At 34.6% G+C, this 24462-nt stretch overlaps 1 protein-coding gene across 1 annotated transcript; it reads right to left on the minus strand.

Moving 5' to 3' along the window:
* Positions 1-5870: 5870 nt before the first annotated feature.
* Positions 5871-13512, minus strand: LOC138322384 (LIM/homeobox protein Awh-like). Its single transcript, XM_069266423.1, has 5 exons — positions 13209-13512; positions 8930-9120; positions 7377-7588; positions 6756-7025; positions 5871-6425 (listed from the first exon to the last, which is right to left on the minus strand). Exons 1-5 carry the CDS (start codon positions 13326-13328, stop codon positions 6358-6360), a joined length of 861 nt encoding a protein of 286 aa, XP_069122524.1. The 5' UTR covers positions 13329-13512; the 3' UTR covers positions 5871-6357.
* Between the last annotated feature and the right edge of the window lie 10950 nt (positions 13513-24462).

Raw genomic sequence — 24462 nt, forward strand, 5'->3', positions numbered from 1 at the left:
GTGTTGATTTTTTACATCAAATGTGTGTTGATGTTTTACATCAGAAGTGTGTTGATGTTTTACATCAGAAGTGTGTTGATGTTTTACATCAGAAGTGTATTGATGTTTTACATCAGAAGTGTGTTGATGTATTACATCAAATGTGTGTTGATTTTTACATCAAATGTGTGTTGATTTTTACATCAGAAGTGTGTTGATGTTTTACATCAAATGTGTGTTGATTTTTACATCAAATGTGTGTTGATTTTTACATTAAATGTGTGTTGATTTTTACATCAGAAGTGTGTTGATGTTTTACATCAAATGTGTGTTGATTTTTACATCAGAAGTGTGTTGATGTTTTACATCAGAAGTGTGTCGATGTTTTACATCAAATGTGTGTTGATTTTTACATCAGAAGTGTGTTTTTTTACATCAAATATGTGTTGATTTTTTACATCAGAAGTGTGTTGATGTTTTACATCAAATGTGTGTTGATTTTTACGTCAGAAGTGTGTTGATGTTTTACATCAAATATGTGTTGATTTTTTACATCAGAAGTGTGTTGATGTTTTACATCAAATGTGTGTTGATGTTTTACATCAGAAGTGTATTGATGTTTTACATCAGAAGTGTATTGATGTTTTACATCAAATGTGTGTTGATGTTTTACATCAAATGTGTGTTGATGTTTTACATCAGAAGTGTGTTGATGTTTTACATCAGAAGTGTGTTGATGTTTTACATCAGAAGTGTGTTGATTTTTTACATCAGAAGTGTGTTGATGTTTTACATCAAATGTGTGTTTTTTTACATCAAATATGTGTTGATTTTTACATCAAATGTGTGTTGATGTTTTACATCAGAAGTGTGTTGATGTTTTACATCAGAAGTGTGTTGATGTTTTACATCAGAAGTGTATTGATGTTTTACATCAGAAGTGTGTTGATGTATTACATCAAATGTGAGTTGATTTTTACATCAAATGTGTGTTGATTTTTACATTAAACGTGTGTTGATTTTTACATCAGAAGTGTGTTGATGTTTTACATCAAATGTGTGTTGATTTTTACATCAGAAGTGTGTCGATGTTTTACATCAAATGTGTGTTGATTTTTACATCAAATGTGTGTTGATTTTTACATCAAATGTGTGTTGATTTTTACATTAAATGTGTGTTGATTTTTACATCAGAAGTGTGTTGATGTTTTACATCAAATGTGTGTTGATTTTTACATCAGAAGTGTGTTGATGTTTTACATCAGAAGTGTGTCGATGTTTTACATCAAATGTGTGTTGATTTTTACATCAGAAGTGTGTTTTTTTACATCAAATATGTGTTGATTTTTTACATCAGAAGTGTGTTGATGTTTTACATCAAATGTGTGTTGATTTTTACGTCAGAAGTGTGTTGATGTTTTACATCAAATATGTGTTGATTTTTTACATCAGAAGTGTGTTGATGTTTTACATCAAATGTGTGTTGATGTTTTACATCAGAAGTGTATTGATGTTTTACATCAGAAGTGTATTGATGTTTTACATCAAATGTGTGTTGATGTTTTACATCAAATGTGTGTTGATGTTTTACATCAGAAGTGTGTTGATGTTTTACATCAGAAGTGTGTTGATGTTTTACATCAGAAGTGTGTTGATTTTTTACATCAGAAGTGTGTTGATGTTTTACATCAAATGTGTGTTTTTTTACATCAAATATGTGTTGATTTTTTACATCAAATGTGTGTTGATGTTTTACATCAGAAGTGTGTTGATGTTTTACATCAGAAGTGTGTTGATGTTTTACATCAGAAGTGTATTGATGTTTTACATCAGAAGTGTGTTGATGTATTACATCAAATGTGAGTTGATTTTTACATCAAATGTGTGTTGATTTTTACATTAAACGTGTGTTGATTTTTACATCAGAAGTGTGTTGATGTTTTACATCAAATGTGTGTTGATTTTTACATCAGAAGTGTGTCGATGTTTTACATCAAATGTGTGTTGATTTTTACATCAGAAGTGTGTTTTTTTACATCAAATATGTGTTGATTTTTTACATCAGAAGTGTGTTGATGTTTTACATCAGAAGTGTGTTGATGTTTTACATCAGAAGTGAGTCGATGTTTTACAACAGAAGTTTGTTGATGTTTTACATCAAAAGTGTGCTGATGTTTTACATCAGAAGTGTGTTGATGTTTTACATCAGAAGTGTGTTGATGTTTGACATCTAATATATGTGTTGATTTTTACATTAGAAGTGTCTTGGTTTTTTTTACATCAAATGTGCGATGTTTTATATCAGAAGTGTGTTGATGTTATACATCAGAAGTGTGTTGATGTTATACATCAGAAGTGTGTTGATATTTTACATCAGAAGTGTGTTGATGTTTTACATCAGAAGTATGTTGATGTTTTACATCAGAAGTGTGTTGATGTTTTACATCAGAAGTGTGTTGATGTTTTACATCAGAAGTATGTTGATGTTTTACATCAGAATTGTGTTGATGTCTTACATCAAATGTGTGATGATTTTTTTTCATCAGAAGCGTGTCTGATATTTACATAGCTGTGAGACTTACCATCATTATTACAAACTGCTGGTAGAAGAAGAAATACGGGATATAATTTTCACACTGATTTAGAGATCGCCATTATAGAATTATCGTCTTTCTTTTACTAGGTACATGTCTGTTCTCTACCCTCATGAACACCAAACTTTTACTAGGTACATGTCTGTTCTCTACCCTCATGAACACCAGGCTTTTACTAGGTACATGTCTGTTCTCTACCCTCATGAACACCAAACTTTTACTAGGTACATGTCTGTTCTCTACCCTCATGAACACCAGGCTTTTACTAGGTACATGTCTGTTCTCTACCCTCATGAACACCAGGCTTTTACTAGGTACATGTCTGTTCTCTACCCTCATGAACACCAAACTTTTACTAGGTACATGTCTGTTCTCTACCCTCATGAACACCAAACTTTTACTAGGTACATGTCTGTTCTCTACCCTCATGAACACCAAACTTTTACTAGGTACATGTCTGTTCTCTACCTTCATGAACACCAAACTTTTACTAGGTACATGTCTGTTCTCTACCCTCATGAACACCAGGCTTTTACTAGGTACATGTCTGTTCTCTAACCTCATGAACACCAAACTTTTACTAGGTACATGTCTGTTCTCTACCCTCAAGAACACCAAACTTTTACTAGGTACATGTCTGTTCTCTACCCTCATGAACACCAAACTTTTACTAGGTACATGTCTGTTCTCTACCCTCATGAACACCAAACTTTTACTAGGTACATGTCTGTTCTCTACCCTCATGAACACCAGGCTTTTACTAGGTACATGTCTGTTCTCTACCCTCATGAACACCAAACTTTTACTAGGTACATGTCTGTTCTCTACCCTCATGAACACCAAACTTTTACTAGGTACATGTCTGTTCTCTACCCTCATGAACACCAGGCTTTTACTAGGTACATGTCTGTTCTCTACCCTCATGAACACCAAACTTTTACTAGGTACATGTCTGTTCTCTACCCTCATGAACACCAAACTTTTACTAGGTACATGTCTGTACTCTATCCTCATGAACACCAAACTTTTACTAGGTACATGTCTGTTCTCTACCCTCATGAACACCAGGCTTTTACTAGGTACATGTCTGTTCTCTTCCCTCATGAACACCAGGCTTTTACTAGGTACATGTCTGTTCTCTACCCTCATGAACACCAAACTTTTACTAGGTACATGTCTGTTCTCAAACCTCATGAACACCAAACTTTTACTAGGTACATGTCTGTTCTCTACCCTCATGAACACCAAACTTTTACTAGGTACATGTCTGTTCTCTACCCTCATGAACACTAAACTTTTACTAGGTACATGTCTGTTCTCTACCCTCATGAACACCAAACTTTTACTAGGTACATGTCTGTTCTCTAACCTCATGAACACCAAACTTTTACTAAGTACATGTCTGTTCTCTACCCTCATCAACACCAAACTTTTACTAGGTACATGTCTGTTCTCTACCCTCATGAACACCAGGCTTTTACTAGGTACATGTCTGTTCTCTACCCTCATGAACACCAAACTTTTACTAGGTACATGTCTGTTCTCTACCCTCATGAACACCAAACTTTTACTAGGTACATGTCTGTTCTCTACCCTCATGAACACCAGGCTTTTACTAGGTACATGTCTGTTCTCTACCCTCATGAACACCAGGCTTTTACTAGGTACATGTCTGTTCTCTACCCTCATGAACACCAAACTTTTACTAGGTACATGTCTGTTCTCTACCCTCATGAACACCAGGCTTTTACTAGGTACATGTCTGTTCTCTACCCTCATGAACACCAAACTTTTACTAGGTACATGTCTGTTCTCTACCCTCATGAACACCAGGCTTTTACTAGGTACATGTCTGTTCTCTACCCTCATGAACACCAGGCTTTTACTAGGTACATGTCTGTTCTCTACCCTCATGAACACCAAACTTTTACTAGGTACATGTCTGTACTCTACCCTCATGAACACCAAACTTTTACTAGGTACATGTCTGTTCTCTACCCTCATGAACACCAAACTTTTACTAGGTACATGTCTGTTCTCTACCCTCATGAACACCAAACTTTTACTAGGTACATGTCTGTTCTCTACCCTCATGAACACCAAACTTTTACTAGGTACATGTCTGTTCTCTACCCTCATGAACACCAGGCTTTTACTAGGTACATGTCTGTTCTCTACCCTCATGAACACCAAACTTTTACTAGGTACATGTCTGTTCTCTACCCTCATGAACACCAAACTTTTACTAGGTACATGTCTGTTCTCTACCCTCATGAACACCAAACTTTTACTAGGTACATGTCTGTTCTCTACCCTCATGAACACCAGGCTTTTACTAGGTACATGTCTGTTCTCTACCCTCATGAACACCAGGCTTTTACTAGGTACATGTCTGTTCTCTACCCTCATGAACACCAAACTTTTACTAGGTACATGTCTGTTCTCTACCCTCATGAACACCAAACTTTTACTAGGTACATGTCTGTTCTCTAACCTCATGATAACCAGGCTTTTACTAGGTACATGTCTGTTCTCTACCCTCATGAACACCAGGCTTTTACTAGGTACATGTCTGTTCTCTACCCTCATGAACACCAAACTTTTACTAGGTACATGTCTGTTCTCTAACCTCATGAACACCAGGCTTTTACTAGGTACATGTCTGTTCTCTACCCTCATGAACACCAAACTTTTACTAGGTACATGTCTGTTCTCTACCCTCATGAACACCAAACTTTTACTAGGTACATGTCTGTTCTCTACCCTCATGAACACCAGGCTTTAAAGATTCCTTATCATTTGTTTCTTTGTCATCTTACATAAAAAAATATAATTCAAACAGCATACATAGAATTAACTGCCAATTGTGTAAACAAACAGAAGAAATCACTAATATTATTCAAGAAATATTTATGGACTAATTTGAATATCCATGTATTCTATGTTATGTAGATTTAATACAAAAACTGTATAACCACGAAAATGTTTGAGGTAAAATTACTCTGAGATCTTTGCGTTATAAAAGTACTCTGTGATCTCACTTCCGTAAACGTTATAAACGGCCATTTTTTTTTTTTTTTTTTTTTTTTTTTTTTTGTTATATGCTGATAACTTACGTTTTAAGCCAATGAAAATGCTCTTCTCTTGATATTCTCAGTTTCAGAAGAGAAATTTTATTTTACACGTTTTTCCAAATACTAATTCATAATACTGCACCATGGACGAAAACTATGAGTTTGAAAAGCAAATAATGTAAATATGGATAAAAGAAACTAATAAAACAGACAAACAACTAGACATATTTATACTTATATTTCATTTTGTATAACGTTACATTAAAAACAAACAACAAAAACCGGTAGTTATACAATAAAATATACATAATCTGTAAAATCCTTGGTTACCAAGCCACAGATGCACCAAATTGCTGGTGGTTCATTAATTCATGTTCAACCCCTGCTTAAATAGTGTTCAATCGCCCTAGTTCAGGGCCAAATTCACTGTACGAACACGGCATAATGATGGGGCGGCAACACACACGAATGTTGAACAATAACACACATATAAATATTTGTTCAACATGAGCATGAATGCAGACAAATCATGTCCCAAATTGTCTTTAAATAGCACATTTAAATGTCACAAAATGGTCACACAACATTGGTTACGACACTGATATAACACATCACGTGATTACCAGAACTATCCAATGAAATTGTTTGTTCCATATCTGCGCGAATCACAAAGTTTGTATTTCATACAACCGTCGCCAGCGATTGCAGCCTCAGTCTGAAAACGAAGGACTGTCTTCGCTCATAGGACTCTCAGAGCCGATGTACCAGTTAGATGGGCCTGAAAATAACAAAAGATTTTACTTTAATAACCTGTATATAAGTGATATAAAACAACAAAATAATAATAATCGCCTCATTATTGAATTCGTACTGAACTCGAATGTTTCTTAACGCCTCAATATTTGTTTTTCTTCGTGTTTATATATGAAAATTGGATGATTGTGCTAATTCCCTTCGCCAAAATATTCATATTAAGAAAGAATTCATATGAGAGTGACACTATTTTCACATTCCATGATAATGTAAACGCACAATTTTGATATAGTATTGAAGTTAGAATAAATATAAAAGCTATATTTAATTCTGGACCGAGGGATTAAATACTTACTAGACAGTTTAGAGGGCGATGACAAGGAGGAGGGGCTGGTGTTGCCGCTCTGGGTTTGCTGTTGTTGCTGTTTCTTTTGTCTTGCTCTAGAATTCTGAAACCAGACTTGCGTCACCCGTTTAGAAAGCCCCGTGATCTGGGCGATTCTCTCGAGATCTTGTCCATCTGGGTTACTATCAAGATGAAAATTAGCCTGAAGAACCTGCACTTGGTCTTCTGTGAATGTTGTGCGCACTCTTTTTGTCTTTGATTTCTGGCTTCCTTCTGAATCTAAAAACAAAGATATAATAAATGTAAAATAATTTTGATAAATTGCTCAACATTTATAATACGTTACATATATAATGAAAGTGCGGTGTTCTTTGTACACGAAGATCAAAGTGTCAGATCACATATTTTATGGTATTATTGTCTATTTACGTTTGATCTTTCAAGTATTTAACAAGGTCATGTTTTGCTAAAGAATAATAGTATAGTGATTACTTCAATACCCATCATTTACACTACTACTGGTGATAATTGGCCCGTTCAAGACTTTCACGACCATGGTCTTTGTGAAGAAACTGTGAAAGTGTAGACAATGAGGTACCTTATACCAAAAAACAGTGTTAGAAATCTCACCTTTTCTCGGACCCCCTTCGAGAGTTTCCATGTAGTGTGTTTTACAGAGGACCTTTCCTTCCTGTAAAGCAAATTCTTCACCTGTCGAAAGCTGGCGTTTACAATTGTCGCACGCAAAACACGCGAGATGGAACACGTGGTCACGTGCTCGCCTCACCCAATCGTTAGCTTGGATTGACCGGAAGCATTTGGCACACTTTACTCCGAATTCCCTGTAATAAGACAAAGATTTTATTTAAGTATATATTTCTCATATCTAGTAAAATAATAAACAGCCGTAAGCAAGGACGGTAATCAATAAATGTTAAAAACAGACCCCATTGTTATCAATACATATAGTTTAGTGGTGCAGTATAAAAAATGTCATAGCAAATATCGTTTTTTTTCAAAATTTTTGTTTAACCGTGGTGGAATAATATAGATTCTAATTTATGTAATGTTTCTTGTTATTTCACTTGATAACATATTGTATTGTTTATCTCTGTTTGTAACCTTAGAGTGCGTGTAATTACAGATGACAACTCAGACAGAGATTTCAAGCTAACCAACCAGGCCTATCGGAAATCACGCTAATTTTGTGTTTCCGGGAACACCCTGGTTGTCGATATTTTCCGATCTGCCACCATTTTCTGCCTAATTACCTTCAATCAATACAATAAATTTGTATTCATCAAACGAACGTACGATGTTGCGATGTTCAACCTTTTCAATTGATGCTAATTTGGCCTATAAACGAAAGCCCGGTCCGTGGAGCTCCGTTGTGACGCGATTTATCTCCTACATTGGGGAAGCTCATTTCTGGCATTGAAGATACACCAGACGAGCACAGACCGTCTATTCGGTTTGATTTGATCCGAAATCCACGGGACATAACAATGAGGTTTGAATATCTTTAGAGAGTTTCCCTTTATTCGGTCAATTTATCCGGTAAATTGTCATAATATTGAATCGCTCATTCGTTTAACATAATATCTGCTGACATGTTCACATGTTTTCGTTTTAATTGTGAGTCAATTTGGAGCATCGCTTTCTTCCATATTAGCTTATCCTAAAGGAATGAAAATTTTACAAGTGAACGGTGGTTAGGAATTGTGTTATTGTGAAATATTAGCAACGATCGTTCTTTGGTTATTTTGATTACCATCCCTTAAAAGAAATGACATGATTGACGAAGGGAAATGGAAAGAACGAAGTCAGGGAATGAGTAGGGGGATGGTTCAGGGGACGAGGAACAAAGTTAGAAGATGGGAATAGAAAATCTTCAAGAGAAAAAAAATGGGTTGGGAGTGAAAAGCGGGTGGTGGAATATGAGCAATGTTGGGAAATGAGATACATTAAATGGATACAAAGTAATGCGGGAAGTGAGTTTTGGGAAATGTAAATGAAAGTTCGGGAAGAGGGGAAATTAGTAAATATTTGCAAACGAAAATAGAAATGGGGGTTGGTGAGGGGAATATGAACAGATATTCGGTGAAATAATAAAATCAAGTATGCAGCAGGAGTGGAGGTTGGAGGGAGACTATATATGAAGAATTATATGAACTGACCCTAACCTGGTATAGTCTGTCCGGCAGTAAATGTGTCCTTCTTTGATGTAGCACGAGGTCTGGCGTTCCAGATTGGTCTGACATACACAGCATCGTAGACATGACATGTGCCAAGACTGACCATCCACCCTCAGCAGGAAGCGGTCAGCTATGAGGTCACCACACCCGAAACACAGGTCACCATTTTCACTGTCAGGCTGAAACACACATCAATAAAATATTAACAAGTCTAGATAAACAGTAGAATATCCTTGTTCAAAATAAAAACAGTGAATAACAAAAACACGCTTATTTTCATAATTTGAATAAAAAAGGGGTATTTTATAAATAATTTGGATATTTGACAACACTACCATATCTAATATCGAATACATATGTGGACATAAAAATGCTCTAATTATATATGTATCTATAGCTGGCATATAGCTTTATTACAATTAGCCATACAATGGAAACGTAAGAATAGATTATTTCACTTTTACAGTGCAATACAGATATTGGCAATAATTAACAAGAAATGATTCTTATGTTTTTTTTTGTGTATAAGATTTTAATTTTAAACGACATTAGTATATTTTTGTACAACAAATATGTTCTAACAATTTGTGATGTATTTGTTTTCAGATTTTACATTCTAATAGCATGTGTGCTTACAGAATAAATAAAAACTATTCGTTTAAATTAGACGATTTATTTTTCTCTATTATTTATTTATCTATTTTTATCAGAAATATTCCCTAACCTACTACTGTACTACCCCCTCCCCAAACATCCTGCGCCGAGACGCTGAGCTCCCCCTGTAGTGTCACGTCGATGACATTCCAGATTTTCTATTATGTGATAAGTGATAATCAATTCAGCGTTAATTAATCCAGTAAAACAAAACAGAGAGGTTGTCCCCGCTTTTACAGTAAAATCCCTCACGGCTAACACACTTAAGTGCCTTGTTGAGAGCGCACTTCGGATTTATTGCAGTTAAGTAAACCCCCGTCCTAATGTTTTAACTATGTGTTAAAACCGGTGCTCGAGCTCTAGCATCTTATTCTACGTCTCAAGCCACCAAAACATGCAGCGTCGGAATCTAAAATGGCTAAGAAAATCAAATTAATTCGAGTTTTTTCTCTAATTATTTTATACAAAATAAAAAAAAAAAAACTTCAAAGTAATTTCAAATTATCTAAGTAACTGTCTGTCAAATTATACATTATGAGGAATTATGTTAATGTCTAGAAACACGGTTAAGTTGACAATACGGTAAGGTTTTTGAAACATCTGGAGAAATGCTTCAGCGGCTGAAGCGAGGAAAGTCTGTGTCTTTTATCGCTTTAATAAATCGGACATTAAAATGACATGTAACTGACCGAGACTTGTCCAGAGAAAATACCACTGACCGGCGCCTGCCCGGGAGATTTTGACCGATGGTCAAGTCATGTATTTGTTGGGTACTTAACTCTAAATAAATTCTAGGACATAATTTTCAGATTATGTAATTAATTGTGACTATCAAATATTATCGATCTGAAATCGGCGTTAGTTTTTAACTATAAACGTAAAAATGAATAATTCGCAACGTACATCTATCATGACTATTTATTTAATATAATACGATTGTTATTATTATATTTAACGGATTTTTATCGAACTGGAAACAAAACATCGTAAATGTAACTTACATTAATTACCAGAAAAAAATCTGGTTGTGTGTATTTATAAAGTATCCTATTATATTTTGACACGCGCTTTATGCGACTCTGATTCTATTTTTAGTAGATCATATTTGATCGGGTTTATTTTCTTAATGAGCATGTTTAAATATATTTATGACTCAATGCGTTGTACTAAAAAAATAGTGGATTGTTTTCCTTTAAAATCCTCTTATCCGTGGCATATATATAGCCTCTTTGACCTGACCCCATACGGGTCAGGACAAGCCGGTCGTTGTATGAACACGACCCGGGAGGTGCTCCCCCGGTGGGTGGGGCGGGCGGCGATAAGTGACCCTGTCTATCCCCGAGACGCCATTGTTGTATACGTACAGAAATACTTATCTAGTACAATGGTAGGGTGCATTCTTACAGTACGACTCCAGAAAAGTCGGTATCAAAGGAGATTAAGATTGTTGATCTCAGATATGTATAGGTGTTAATATACAACATAAATAAATATAACAAAACACCACAGGTCTTGTTTCCAAACATAACCGATTTCTATTTTGTTGTTAAATTATGTAATGGTATATCTTCTCCGCGCGTCTGTATTTTAGGTCACTGCGATCTGTTTAATAATGTGAATTTAAATTAAATAATAATGAGTTGTAATATTAAAATAAAATATATCTAAATGTATGTATGTCTGGTACGGTTTCATTATTTTGATGTTGTATCAATGTACTTCGTAGGGAATGAAACAATCTATCGTTTGAGTTTTGAAATAAAATTAGAATTTTGATATTTGGTTTAATATGTACTTTGTACGAACATGTATCTTAAAAGGTTTGTTTTAGAAGTAAAATGCAGCTAAGGCATTTGTCGGTTTTAATGTTAACTAGTATACATGTACGAAAATGTATCTAAGCCGGTTTTGCTTAATATGACAATATATCGCTCATTCAAGTCCGATACCTTTCCATCATTCCCATTTAACACAGGTCGGTTGATAATTTTTAAGAGAAAAATGTTTCAGGAGAAAAAAATGAGAAAATATCCATTATGACAAAGCGGCATTAGCTATAATGGTTTCGTATCTCAAATAATAATGCAGTGTTTTCACAAAAACAAATGGATTTTCATTTAGTAGTTGTCGTGACAGTAACACTGGCAAAATACCTTTAAATGGTTTAGTAGCGTCCTATTAATGGACGGACGCTGGTGACGGCTCGTCGAAGAGTTAGGAAGCCAGTCAGATGGAGATTCTAAGTGGAAACCGAGTGCGGATCAAAAGAGTACGGGGTAACGTACTTCCGCCAAGCTGAAAGTCGCCGACCGAAAGTTGGCGTTTTAATGGAGTTCGTAGAAGACTTTGCACGAGGCAGAAATGGAATTTCAACGTAAAAACGGACATGTCTTTCACTACATAATACATTTCTTTCTAGTCTTAATATCAACCCCTCTACAATGACAAACCTACACGCATTTTCCTTACTTTAACGGGTCCGTAAAATATAAAATACGGTTATGAGTCGTTCATACTAAAAGGGTTCGAGATGCGATTTTCTTAAAAGGTTGAATCATATCTGCTATGAAAATGAAACACCAATATGGTATGCATGCACGGCTCATGGCGATAGCTTAAGGAATTATCTTCTTTTCAGGAATCGTAATATTCTCTCACGTGGCACAAAAGATTGGAACGCATTTCTGATTTTCGATAAAAAATGAATTTCCCATTCTAGGATTCGCCAACAATAGAATGATGGACAGAGCTTTGATTTGATTTGTCAGCGTTTTTATACTCCGTCCAGAAACGCCTTCTATTGAATTAGTACTGTTTAACTACGGGCGCGTCACTTATTGAAAACTCAGATGTGGTTTCTCCTCAATTCTCCAGAAGGCGGTTTGGGGTGTGTTGAGGATTTTGTCTGTTCTACCATAGTGATTAACAGCTTAAATTAAAGAATTCCCCTAAAAAATAATTTGATCGGTAATTTCAAATTAATAGTTCTGGGAATAACGTACACAGTATATATTTTACTATAAAGCAGAAACGTACGTACATAATTTTTAACCGAAAATAAGTTACCAATTTAATGACATCAATTTGATTTGTTAATGAATATATAACCATGTAAATTAGAGATAATCTGATATCTCACAATTTTAATGATAATCCTGACATTTAACCAGATGGGTCATTATGATAATACGCTATCAATTCTAAAACAGGTAGTTAAGTAGTTAATCATGTATTAAAATATTACATATATTTTATCAATAAAACGGTAGCCATCGCCTACTACGGAAGAAAATATGACACGAATTACACAATGTTGTGAGATTTTTAAATGAATGTTAACCGACAGTTATCACAATGTTGGTTTAAAATTGTTATGATTCATTATTAAAAAAGAAAATAAACGTAGTTTTTTAAGGTTAGTCACTTAAAATATAAAACAATGTAGAATCTTACTTTTAATTGAATGTATAGGGATAACATGTGTATCATTTTTATATTGATATACACTGTGTTATGAAAAATAACCAAAAGGTAAGACAAAAAAAGTTGGTGGGAAAAAAAGATAAAATTAAATCAACTTGTGTTTGTTATAACGGTAAATAAGATGACTTACCTTAATCATTCTGAAGTATTTTGTTTTGAACTCGCTAGATTCATCTTCGTCGTCGTCAAACACAGTGATGTACTTATAGTCATCTTCGTCATACTCCAAACTAGAGTCCGTCAGCCTCATCTTGTAACTAAATATGCAAATCAGGCGATGTGGTGGAGGAGATATTTCCAACTAATACCGTTATGTATGCACTGATTATAAGATCCCAGAGTATTAACGCTTTCGATTATTTTCCGATCACTGACGAAATGTCCCCGAATACCGGTGATTTTATCGCCTTAATTGAGAAAACTGTTCAGCCGTGTTTAAGAAAACATGCTCGTGAACAGTAGTCAGTACGGCGCGCGATCGACCAATCAGAATCGCGTGCTGGTTAAGGGAGTCGCGCATGGGAGTCGGGTATAGGTGTCAGTCAAACTATGACCATCGCACGTTGTTTTTACAGTGAAAGTTTTCTGGATTTTAATCGGGTAAATAAACAAACAACGTGTGATTGGCCATACCTGTGTCAGGGTTTCACGGACTGACGACCTGAGTGATGTATCGATTGATTATCATGTAACGTCTTCAGTTCTTCTTGTTTACATAGATAACCGGTATTCTGTCACCTTTCAGAGTATTCCACAATACACTGACAACATGATCAACATTCACGTACATCACGGACACAACGAAACGTATTTCAAATGTCTCATAGATTACATTTGTTTTCATGTTTTCACCAAGAAATCATCAGTTAATGACATGTTTAACAACTCATGACACATTTCATTATCTTGTTTCTTTGTTTGGTCCTTTTTTAATAATTATCTTATCCTGATAACATCTACACTGAGTGGAAGATGATAAAGACACGATTTGATTTTATATGAAATACTTTATTATGAAATAAAAACCGTAATAATATGACACCAGATTCGTCATATAAGTCTGTTTTATGTACCCATTATGCACATTCCGTGATTTCTATAGGCTTGACATTTGATTTTTCAATATCTACATACATGTAACTTTTATAAATTGAGACTTGGAATATAAATATTATTGACTTACCTGACATTTTTAATATTGATATACAAGAGACGTTTTGATATGTTCTGAATAAATAACTATCAACGAAAATTGCCTTAAATGGTGAAAATATAATGGAAAAATCTGACAGTGGATGGTCATAAGGTTTCAAGGAACCTAAACATATACCGTAGATAACTTAAATTAGGACGAAAAGTGTGAAATGCTTTCTGAAGTCTGAAAATAACAAAGCAAAAAACGTTTGGTTTGTCATAAAAGTTATGTCTTTATAAATTATATTCTTTAAAAATGTGTATATCTTTTAAATCAGATTTAAGTATCTATGTAAATAAATGTATCTTACATTAAAAATAGTAGAATTTAGTTTGACTGGTATTACACCGAAAACTTTATTTTAAAACTGAGATACAACTGCAAGCCGTGTAAATGTTACTACAAGGCGCTCATTTACCCCCTGTAATCTGGCATGCCCAAGAATTGCTAAAACTGGGTAATTTCATCAAAAAGTACAAACCCCAAAATATCACCTCGACATGCTTTATTAAACAATACATTAAAAAATGAGTTTAAAAAAAAACGTTTGAGTTCAAGAAACTAGCTGTTGCTGATCATCAGTATATATATATGATCAACGTAAGTCAATTAGAATTAATGAAAAACTGTAAGGCTCAAGGAAATAAAGAACGTAATAGGCTTGTTTCGATAATAGGTATTTATTGGTTTAATTCAGTTAATTGACACAGAATAAGACATAAATTCGTCCTCGATACGTTAGTAATTTTACAGCGTAGACAAAATCGTTATATATGGGGAATTTTTCTTGATCTTCTGGATTCTTCTGTCAGAAAAATGTAAATTCAGACTTACTATAGCTATGACTACAGACATATTTGATCGACAATGTATATTAGGATAGGATGATTCATATTATGATTTCTTTGCTAAACTATAAATAGGTAGCTTGAAATTACTCAGTAGGCTGATGAGTGCTCGACAAAACCAATACCGATTACTATACATGGGAGTTTGGTTGAATAATTTATTTCCAAAATGATACGCGGCAAAGTCTAAATGCTAACGCAAATTCATTAAAACTTTCATTCAATCGTTCACGTTTTAAATATAATTTATGTTTATAAATTATCATATGGAAATTACAAGAACACACTATTCTTATTTGATAAGTATATTGCATCACGACACCAATTAATTCTTTGTGTGTTAATGATGTTGAAGATGAATTTTGTTTTGTTTTGAAATGTCACTCTGATATCAGTAAAGATTATGAAAATCTATTATTTTGAAAAGCAGCCACGTATAAATAAATACTTTTCAAAAATGTGAAAGAGTCAGAGAATTATAAAGCAAATTACATTGAAGCTGCTGATGCAAAAAAAAAGATCTTAATCAATTATTTACATTTTAATTTCAACAAATCTTATTTCAAAAAGGTATATGAAAAAGGACTAAACAACGGGCATAGCCTACATAAGTTATCTCCCTTTGGTAATATTTATACACATCTTATAAAGTGTTGTCATTAAGAAATTTCAAGATGCTCCACCGCTGACAGAGCATAAATGATATTCATCATTTGAACAATAATTGGTGTTTAATTATGTATACATATGTCTAATTAACAAAACAAAAAAAATATAAGATAATTTATTTTGCCTTTGGTGCATGTGCAATCAGTACTTCATTCCATATAGGATATAGTGCCACGGATTTTTTTTGGGATGCAATTAATTATTTTTCATACTTTTAATTTGAAATTAAAATTAGCAGCTCAAACTTTTCAATGGCGGTAATGGTGTAAAGTAAGTAACTTTTGTAACTGAAGAAAAATACTAAATCATCTGCTCCTGTTTTAGATAGTGGAAAAATACCATTTGTCAGCGGTGGAGCATCTTTAACGTTTTAGTATAAACATTATATAATTACTAAATATAACATTTGAATTTGGGAGTTTTGGGTTACGCACAATTTTCAAATTTCAAAAGTCTGTTAGTCTTGAATCCAGCATCCATAAAAGGGTTCCCTCTATCCAAGGGATACAGACCAAAATGTCCATTTTGGCTTTTAAGCCATTGGTCATCCACCCGTGAATTTTGGGGCCAGTCATGGAAACTGGATTCTGGATTTCAAGTAAGATAGTTAGAATTGGTCCATCACCACAAGATTGTTCATACTTTTGTTTACTGTCAAGGACATATCTTAGTTATCACATAATCAACACTGCATAGTAATTAGCATAATTAATTCATAACGTATAAAATATAAAACATACAAAATAGATAAATATACGCCCATTAGATTTGTTTGGGAAATTACAGCCAATGAACAACGAGTGGGTAATATTGGTGTGAATGCTTACTTTATATATGTTATATTGTATTCTATAGTGATACAATATCAAATCTGTGTTTATATACTGTATCCTGTACTTTGAAATCTATTTGTGGCTCTCACAAACCCAACAGTACATCCTCACAGTCACAACACCCTGATAGAATCAGATAACGAACTATTGGTTTGCGTAGATTATCATATTTTACACAGTTATGAAAAACATTATGGACTGTTTCATGAACATTACCACAATTAAAAGCTGGTGATTCCGTAAGATGATCTCTTTCAAAGATCAAAATTAAGGTTACTTGGATAATAACAGGATGTTTTATATTGAATATATTTACAAATGTAGTGTTTCTACTTCTGTAAGAAGTTGTTAAGGAATTGTTTACATTGTAGTTATACTCTTCCGAATGTAGTACCGTGTACTTTTATGTTTGTATTCTAGGGTATACCATTTGGATGTTATATGATAATGTATATGTTGTAGTACTCTCTACCTTTATGTGTGAATTATAGGGTATACCATTTGGATGTTATATGATAATGTATATGTTGTAGTACTCTCTACCTTTATGTGTGAATTCTAGGGTATACCATTTGGATGTTATATGATAATGTATATGTTGTAGTACTACTCTCTACCTTTATGTGTGAATTATAGGGTATACCATTTGGATGTTATATGATAATGTATATGTTGTAGTACTCTCTACCTTTATGTGTGAATTATAGGGTATACCATTTGGATGTTATATGATAATGTATATGTTGTAGTACTACTCTCTACCTTTATGTGTGAATTATAGGGTATACCATTTGGATGTTATATGATAATGTATATGTTGTAGTACTCTCTACCTTTATGTGTGAATTCTAGGGTATACCATTTGGATGTTATATGATAATGTATATGTTGTAGTACTCTCTACCTTTATGTGTGAATTATAGGGTATACCATTTGGATGTTATATGATAATGTATATGTTGTTCAACTGATGAGTCAGTAGACTCTGATGAGTCAGAAAACTCAGACTCAATACAATCCTAGATTCCATTGCGTACTACGCTTGACTACGTCAATGTCGCATGAGATACTGTAAGTAAAATGAAGAAGTGAGGTGCGCAATGTTCAAGAAATTGTCCACCGCCCAAACACACTATAACGGATTATAAGGACTCAGCCCTTCGAAGGCAGCCCTTCGAAGCACTTCTAAGGTAACACATACATGAAAATATAAGAAAAACCCCAATCTTCAAAATCCAATCCTACACACTGACAGTTTCTGTTTGCAGTAGCCATTTTTTATACATTTGGGGAGAGGAATCATGGGTAATCACCATGGAAATGATGCTGGGAAAAAAGCTCATTATATAATCGTGCGGTTCAAACGCTATTATGATCTGACAAACGTAATCTTCATCCAGCAGAAGCTCAGTGCTATCGCAAGCGTTCAATTGATTTAAACCACCTTCCAATATATAATCAGCCGACCAAAACGGATAAAATCTGTTACGGAAATAAAATTTCCTCCTTTCCTTATCTTTTGTTTGGACAAGGATAGAGTATGAATAGATGAATGAAAATAAACAGAAAATTCGGCACCGTTATTTCCATAAATTGCACTTTTTAACATTGCATAATTAATGGTTTCTGAAACACCTGGCTGCGCTCTTTGAGGTATTCAATCATATTATAATATAATTTTAGGCAAAGCCTATCTGAGAGCGCAGTAATTAATCCATAATTTCGAGTGTTGAGTTTTCTTAACTGTTACTAAATAGAAATATGCCAGGTAAAAAAAGAATTTCTGATGGCGAAAAAGTAATCTCCAATGACCCACCAGCCTTATCGATGTTGACATGTCTTTTGTTCTTATTGCTTATTGTGTGTGCTGACTAACTGTACTGTTATAAACCATTTATAGAATTATTAATCATAATAATCATAGCTTTGCTTAATTACTGGCATTTAATTTATAACTAGAAAAAAAATATTGAACCCAGGACACTTCTACTTTCACTTTTTGCAAAAATACTTAACAGCGGCTACAAAATATATCTCAACGTCATTCTCCGTTGTCAGACGGGAAATTCCGAAGCAAATGGTCACGTACAACGGCTTTTAAGTTAAAATTCAGGACAAAAAGTAAATGTTAGATTCAGGTAAGAATAAATTGGAAGGTTCATCTTGCACTAATGTTTTCATTTTGAAATTTTTCAAAGTATTATTATTTGTAATCAAGCGCGAGTGTGATTTTGTAATCACGCGAGAGTGTGACTTTGGATACTGTCTCGTGCAAAGCTGGATCTTGGGTAGCAGTGTACAGTAGATATGAAAAATTCAGCAAAATAATGTGCAGGCTTTAATTATGTACACACAACTTTTTAACCTTAAATGACACCTATATAAAAGTATATATATTTTTAATCTATACAACATTTGCAATTGTCATGCAGAGTTCTTTTTAGACAGGTCTGCTTTTTGTTGTTTTGTGAGCATGTAAACATCATGGTAACCATTTTTTTAAATTGCAAAAAATGGAATTTGAACAATCTTACCTCGTACCGCAGCTATCAATTTCTGCTGCTACAATATTGAGTTTTTCCGTCTTAGACGCACATTCAGATACCCTCTAAACCATTAATCCCGAACCCATTTTGTTGAATTTCTTTATGCAAATGGTAGGCCTGCATATAAGTCTCTAGATTGAATTCACCAATTTTAGGACATATACATATTTGTTTTTATTTTATGTATATAATAAAACAGTGGAGCTTAATAGAAATCTCAGCCATGGCCATTCGGTCTAACTGTACACTGCTACCTTGTTTTGACTTTCGGTTTCCGATTTACTAGAAAGTTATAAAACTCTACATATATTGGATGATTTACATAGAATAACTTTACCGGGACACCTCTATCACAAGAGTTCGCTGCGCTCTCTATTATGCCACCAAAGTATAAGGAGTCTACTGCTATGCGTTTATCATGGATAAAACAAACTTACCTTTTTGTGACGCCTAGTGTTTTTTATGCCTTATGACGTTTCCACGACCATCTAAGGTAGTCCGTTCTACGTCGGCCATTAAAAAAGAAAACAAACAAGATGGACGACAGCATTTACCAATTGTCAATGTTCATAGTTGCATTCTTTGATCCTGCAACTATTGGTATACATACAAATACACTTTTTTTGTAATTTGCCATTAATGACCATTTTGAAGCGTGGTCGCCATGGTAATCAGTAGCCAGATCTGGTTGGGGCCCCTTTATTAAATAGCGTTATCAGGTCACAGTAACCGTGTACTTAATCATACTTGTATCACAAGGTGCATGATTCGGACTAAATGTGGTTAAAGCCTATATACTCTATATATTGCGGTGTGTGAATGTCTATATGTTTTGGGAGGCTGCGGTATATTCAAGTTATGTGTGTATATTTACATTCTGAGTGTTTCGTCACTGTATGAATCAACCAACTGACGAAAACAAACATTTGCCTATGAAAAAACTATGAATATAACTGTTCTCGTGCATCGATCAGCTGATTTCAAACAGTTTCATATCAATGGAAAATAGTTCCACACAATATTCTAATGTATAATCTTTAATGTGTTGTTTCTTGATGTAGAATCAACTAATGTTTACTGTAATAAGTAAATCAAATATTATCTTAACTATATTTCATGTTTATCCTTTGTCATTTGCAAAAAAAGGTCGACCGGAAGGCGGAAGCTTGAAAACGCGACGTTGTGGAACGACCTTGTCGTCCAGCTGTTCCATCAATCTCGTTTCTCGTCGTATATGGGTGTCATAATTTTAAATATAATATAATAACATTCCAATAATTTTTATTTTCATAAATTGTTCTAATGTAAATATATGGATTTAGCGCTCCTCGGAAGATATGTTGATAGCTTCTGCTATTCATAGCCGCTATGAAAATTAGAAAAATACATTCAATCCCTATGTGAATGTCTGTATGTTTTGGAAGAATGCAGTATGTTCGTGTTGTGTCTGTGTGAATGTCTGTATAATTTGGGACGCTGCGGTATATTCGTGTTATGTGTGTGTAAATGTTTGTATAATTTGGGACGCTGCGGTATATTCGTGTTATGTGTGTGTAAATGTCTGTATGTTTTGGAAGGATGCGGTATGTTCGTGTTGTGTCTGTGTGAATGTGTGTATAATTTGGGACGCTGCGGTATTTTCGTGTTATGTGTGTGTAAATGTTTGTATAATCTGGGACGCTGCGGTATATTCGTGTTATGTGTGTGTAAATGTCTGTATAATTTGGGACGCTGCGGTATATTCGTGTTATGTGTGTGTAAATGTCTGTATAATTTGGGACGCTGCGGTATATTCGTGTTATGTGTGTGTAAATGTCTGTATAATTTGGGACGCTGTGGTATATTCGTGTTATGTGTGTGTAAATGTCTGTATGTTTTGGGAGCCTGCGGTATATTGGTGTTATGTCTGTGTGAATGTCTGTATATTTTGGGACGCTGCGGTATATTCATGTTATGTGTGTGTGAATGTCTGTATGTTTTGGGAGCCTGCGGTATATTGGTGTTATGTGTGTGTGAATGTCTGTATATTTTGGGACACTGAGGTATTTTCGTGTTATGTGTGTGTGAATGTCTGTATGTTTTGGGAAGCTGTGGTATATTGGTGTTGTGTGTGTGAATGTCTGTATATTTTGGGACACTGTGGTATATTCATGTTATGTGTGTGTGAATGTCTGTATATTTTGGGAGGCTGCGGTATATCCATGTTATGTGTGTGCGAATGTATGTTTTGGGAGGCTGTGATATATTGGTGTTGTGTGTGTGAATGTCTGTATATTTTGGGACACTGTGGTATATTCGCGTTATGTGTGTGTGAATGTCTGTATATTTTGGGACACTGAGGTTTTTTTTCGTGTTATGTGTGTGTGAATGTCTGTATGTTTTGGGAGGCTGTGGTATATTGGTGTTGTGTGTGTGTGAATGTCTGTATATTTTGGGACACTGTGGTATATTGGTGTTATGTGTGTGTGTGAATGTCTGTATATTTTGGGACACTGTGGTATATTCGCGTTATGTGTGTGTGAATGTCTGTACATTTTGGGACACTGTGGTATATTCATGTTATGTGTGTGTGAATGTCTGTATATTTTGGGAGGCTGCGATATATTCATGTTATGTGTGTGTGAATGTCAGTATGTTTTGGGAGGTTGCGGTATATTCATGTTATGTGTGTGTGAATGTATGTTTTGGGAGCCTGCGGTATAAACGTGTTATGTGTGTGTGAATGTCTGTATATTTTGGGAGGCTGTGGTATATTGGTGTTATGTCTGTGTGAATGTCTGTATGTTTTGGGAGGCTGCGATATATTCGTGTTATGTGTGTGTGAATGTGTGTATGTTTTGGGAGGCTGTGGTATAAACGTGTTATGTGTGTGTGAATGTCTGTATATTTTGGGAGGCTGCGATATATTGGTGTTATGTCTGTGTGAATGTCTGTATGTTTTGGGAGGTTGCGGTATATTGGTGTTATGTCTGTGTGAATGTCTGTATGTTTTGGGAGGTTGCGGTATATTGGTGTTATGTCTGTGTGAATGTCTGTATATTTTGGGAGGTTGCGGTATATTGGTGTTATGTCTGTGTGAATGTCTGTATATTTTGGGAGGTTGCGGTATATTCATGTTATGTGTGTGTGAATGTATGTTTTGGGAGGCTGCGATATATTCGTGTTATGTGTGTGTAAATGTCAGTATGTTTTGGGAGGCTGCGGTATATTGGTGTTGTGTATGTGGATGTCTGTATGGTTTGGGAGGCTGCGGTATATTGGTGTTGTGTGTGTGAATGTCAGTATGTTTTGGGAGGCTGCGGTATATTGGTGTTGTGTGTGTGGATGTCTGTATGGTTTGTCAAGCTGCGGTATATTCGTGTTGTGTCTCCCTGTATGAGTAGGTACGATGTTGATTTTTTAGTTACTTACTGTAACCCGCCTTTCACAATATATTTTTTTTCTGGAGGTGATTAAGAGTGCCTTGTCGTGTCCCAGAAAAAAAAACAGTATGTAAAGTGCAATCTTGTTCGTTCTTGTCTTACTCGTTTGCTGTTCGAAATGTATCGTTGTGTCTTTTTGTGAAATCTTTTCAGAAATCAACGTTTACCAATAATACCTAATTAAAGCTAAATGTAATGTCTACTACTTCCGGTTGTGTTTTGGCTAGAGTGCACAGTTTACTATTTTGATCTTCAAGATAGTTATCATTATACGGAACATGACCTGAACTGTACAGATTCTTCCGAGCGACTCATTGTACCGATCAGAAAATACGCAACTCAGAACAGCAATACACGTACTAAGACAGCGCATGCGCACCCGATCATGGCGAATCTATCAAAAGTAACGGAAGCAACATCATTAATATGGCTTTGATCAACTGTCATGGCGTTTCAATCCACGGAGCAGTGGAGTTAATTTTTGATAGGCTTGAGAGATGTTACACGGTGAATAGTGCGTGGCGTCACCGCACCGGAAATGCTTCCGCGTGCAAATATCGCTCGTGAATGTACGCCAAATCTCGCGTGATCTGGTCACTACATGGTACTTCAATCGACATTATTTCCCGTACTATGAGTGTAATCTATGATTTTCATTGCGATAAAAATGATATTAACAAGTACTTTTAGGAGACTGATAAGTTGGCATTTCACTTCCGGGTTCACTGAAGGATGTTAAGATTCGCCATAAAATGACCGCAGACACCCCTATGTTCGATAGATTCGGAGCAGACTTCTTCAATTTCCGACACATTTTCGAAACATGATTATATTTATCAGCAATTTGACATGAAATAGACACAACTCTCTTTAACAACGAACACCACAACATTCATTTCTGTGTAGATTTGTAAGTGTTACCGATAGCAATGATATCGTGAATTGATGGTCTTAAAGCACTTCACAATTTTGTAAAAATAACACGAAACAATGTAATTGGCCGATCGAAGTAATTTGTATGAAGATCGTAACACTACCGGAATTGGAAACGCACAGTATACACAATCATATCTTCTATACACATGATTCCAATTTAAGACAAATGGGGTTTTCATGATTTTTAATGTTGAAGTGAATATTGTAATCAACCAAAGAATTTTTATGCAAGCATGATATATGATTTATCATGAATTGATTTTTTAAAAATTGTTGTCTATGGTAATAGTGCCGTATTTATTCTTTATGATTTAAAAAGCAGAAAATTATGCATACGGATATTTACAAAAAACTTCGTGGTAACTTAAAACAAAAAGTAAAAACAGAATGAGAATGATGTATATTTAAAAGGTAAACAATGGATCTTATCATTTACAATAAGAAAATAAAAAGATGAGGAAGAGAAATATAAAATGATGTAAGTGTAACTCAATAAACGTTCAATTTCGAATTTTATAAAAAAAAAGTGTTGTATGTTTTCTTGATAATAATTATATTTATTAATTTTGCATCAGCGGGGAAAGAGAAGCAGCAGCATGTACTCAAGTTTTGATGTGAGCATTTCCTATTTGTCATTTACATATTTAATATGACTGAAGGCAAGGCATTAAAGGGCGCAGCCAGATGTTTTAATATGAATGTTTCTTTTCTTTTCTTTTTTATGTAGAAGACATAATTTAGAAATGAAAGGACACACTTTAAACTGTAGAAGTATATGATGTAATAATTGTCTAGCATAAATTCAAAGAAATTAACTCAAAGATTCGAATTTCTCTGTGTCCATTCAAGGCCTGGAGTGCCGCGTATGCGAATACTATGATTTCGCGCCATTTTTTGACGTTATGTGATGTCATGATTCTTTGTGCTCATCTTCG

This window comes from Argopecten irradians, chromosome 4 (assembly GCF_041381155.1).
Source record: "Argopecten irradians isolate NY chromosome 4, Ai_NY, whole genome shotgun sequence".
NCBI classification, from domain to species: Eukaryota; Metazoa; Mollusca; class Bivalvia; order Pectinida; family Pectinidae; genus Argopecten; species Argopecten irradians.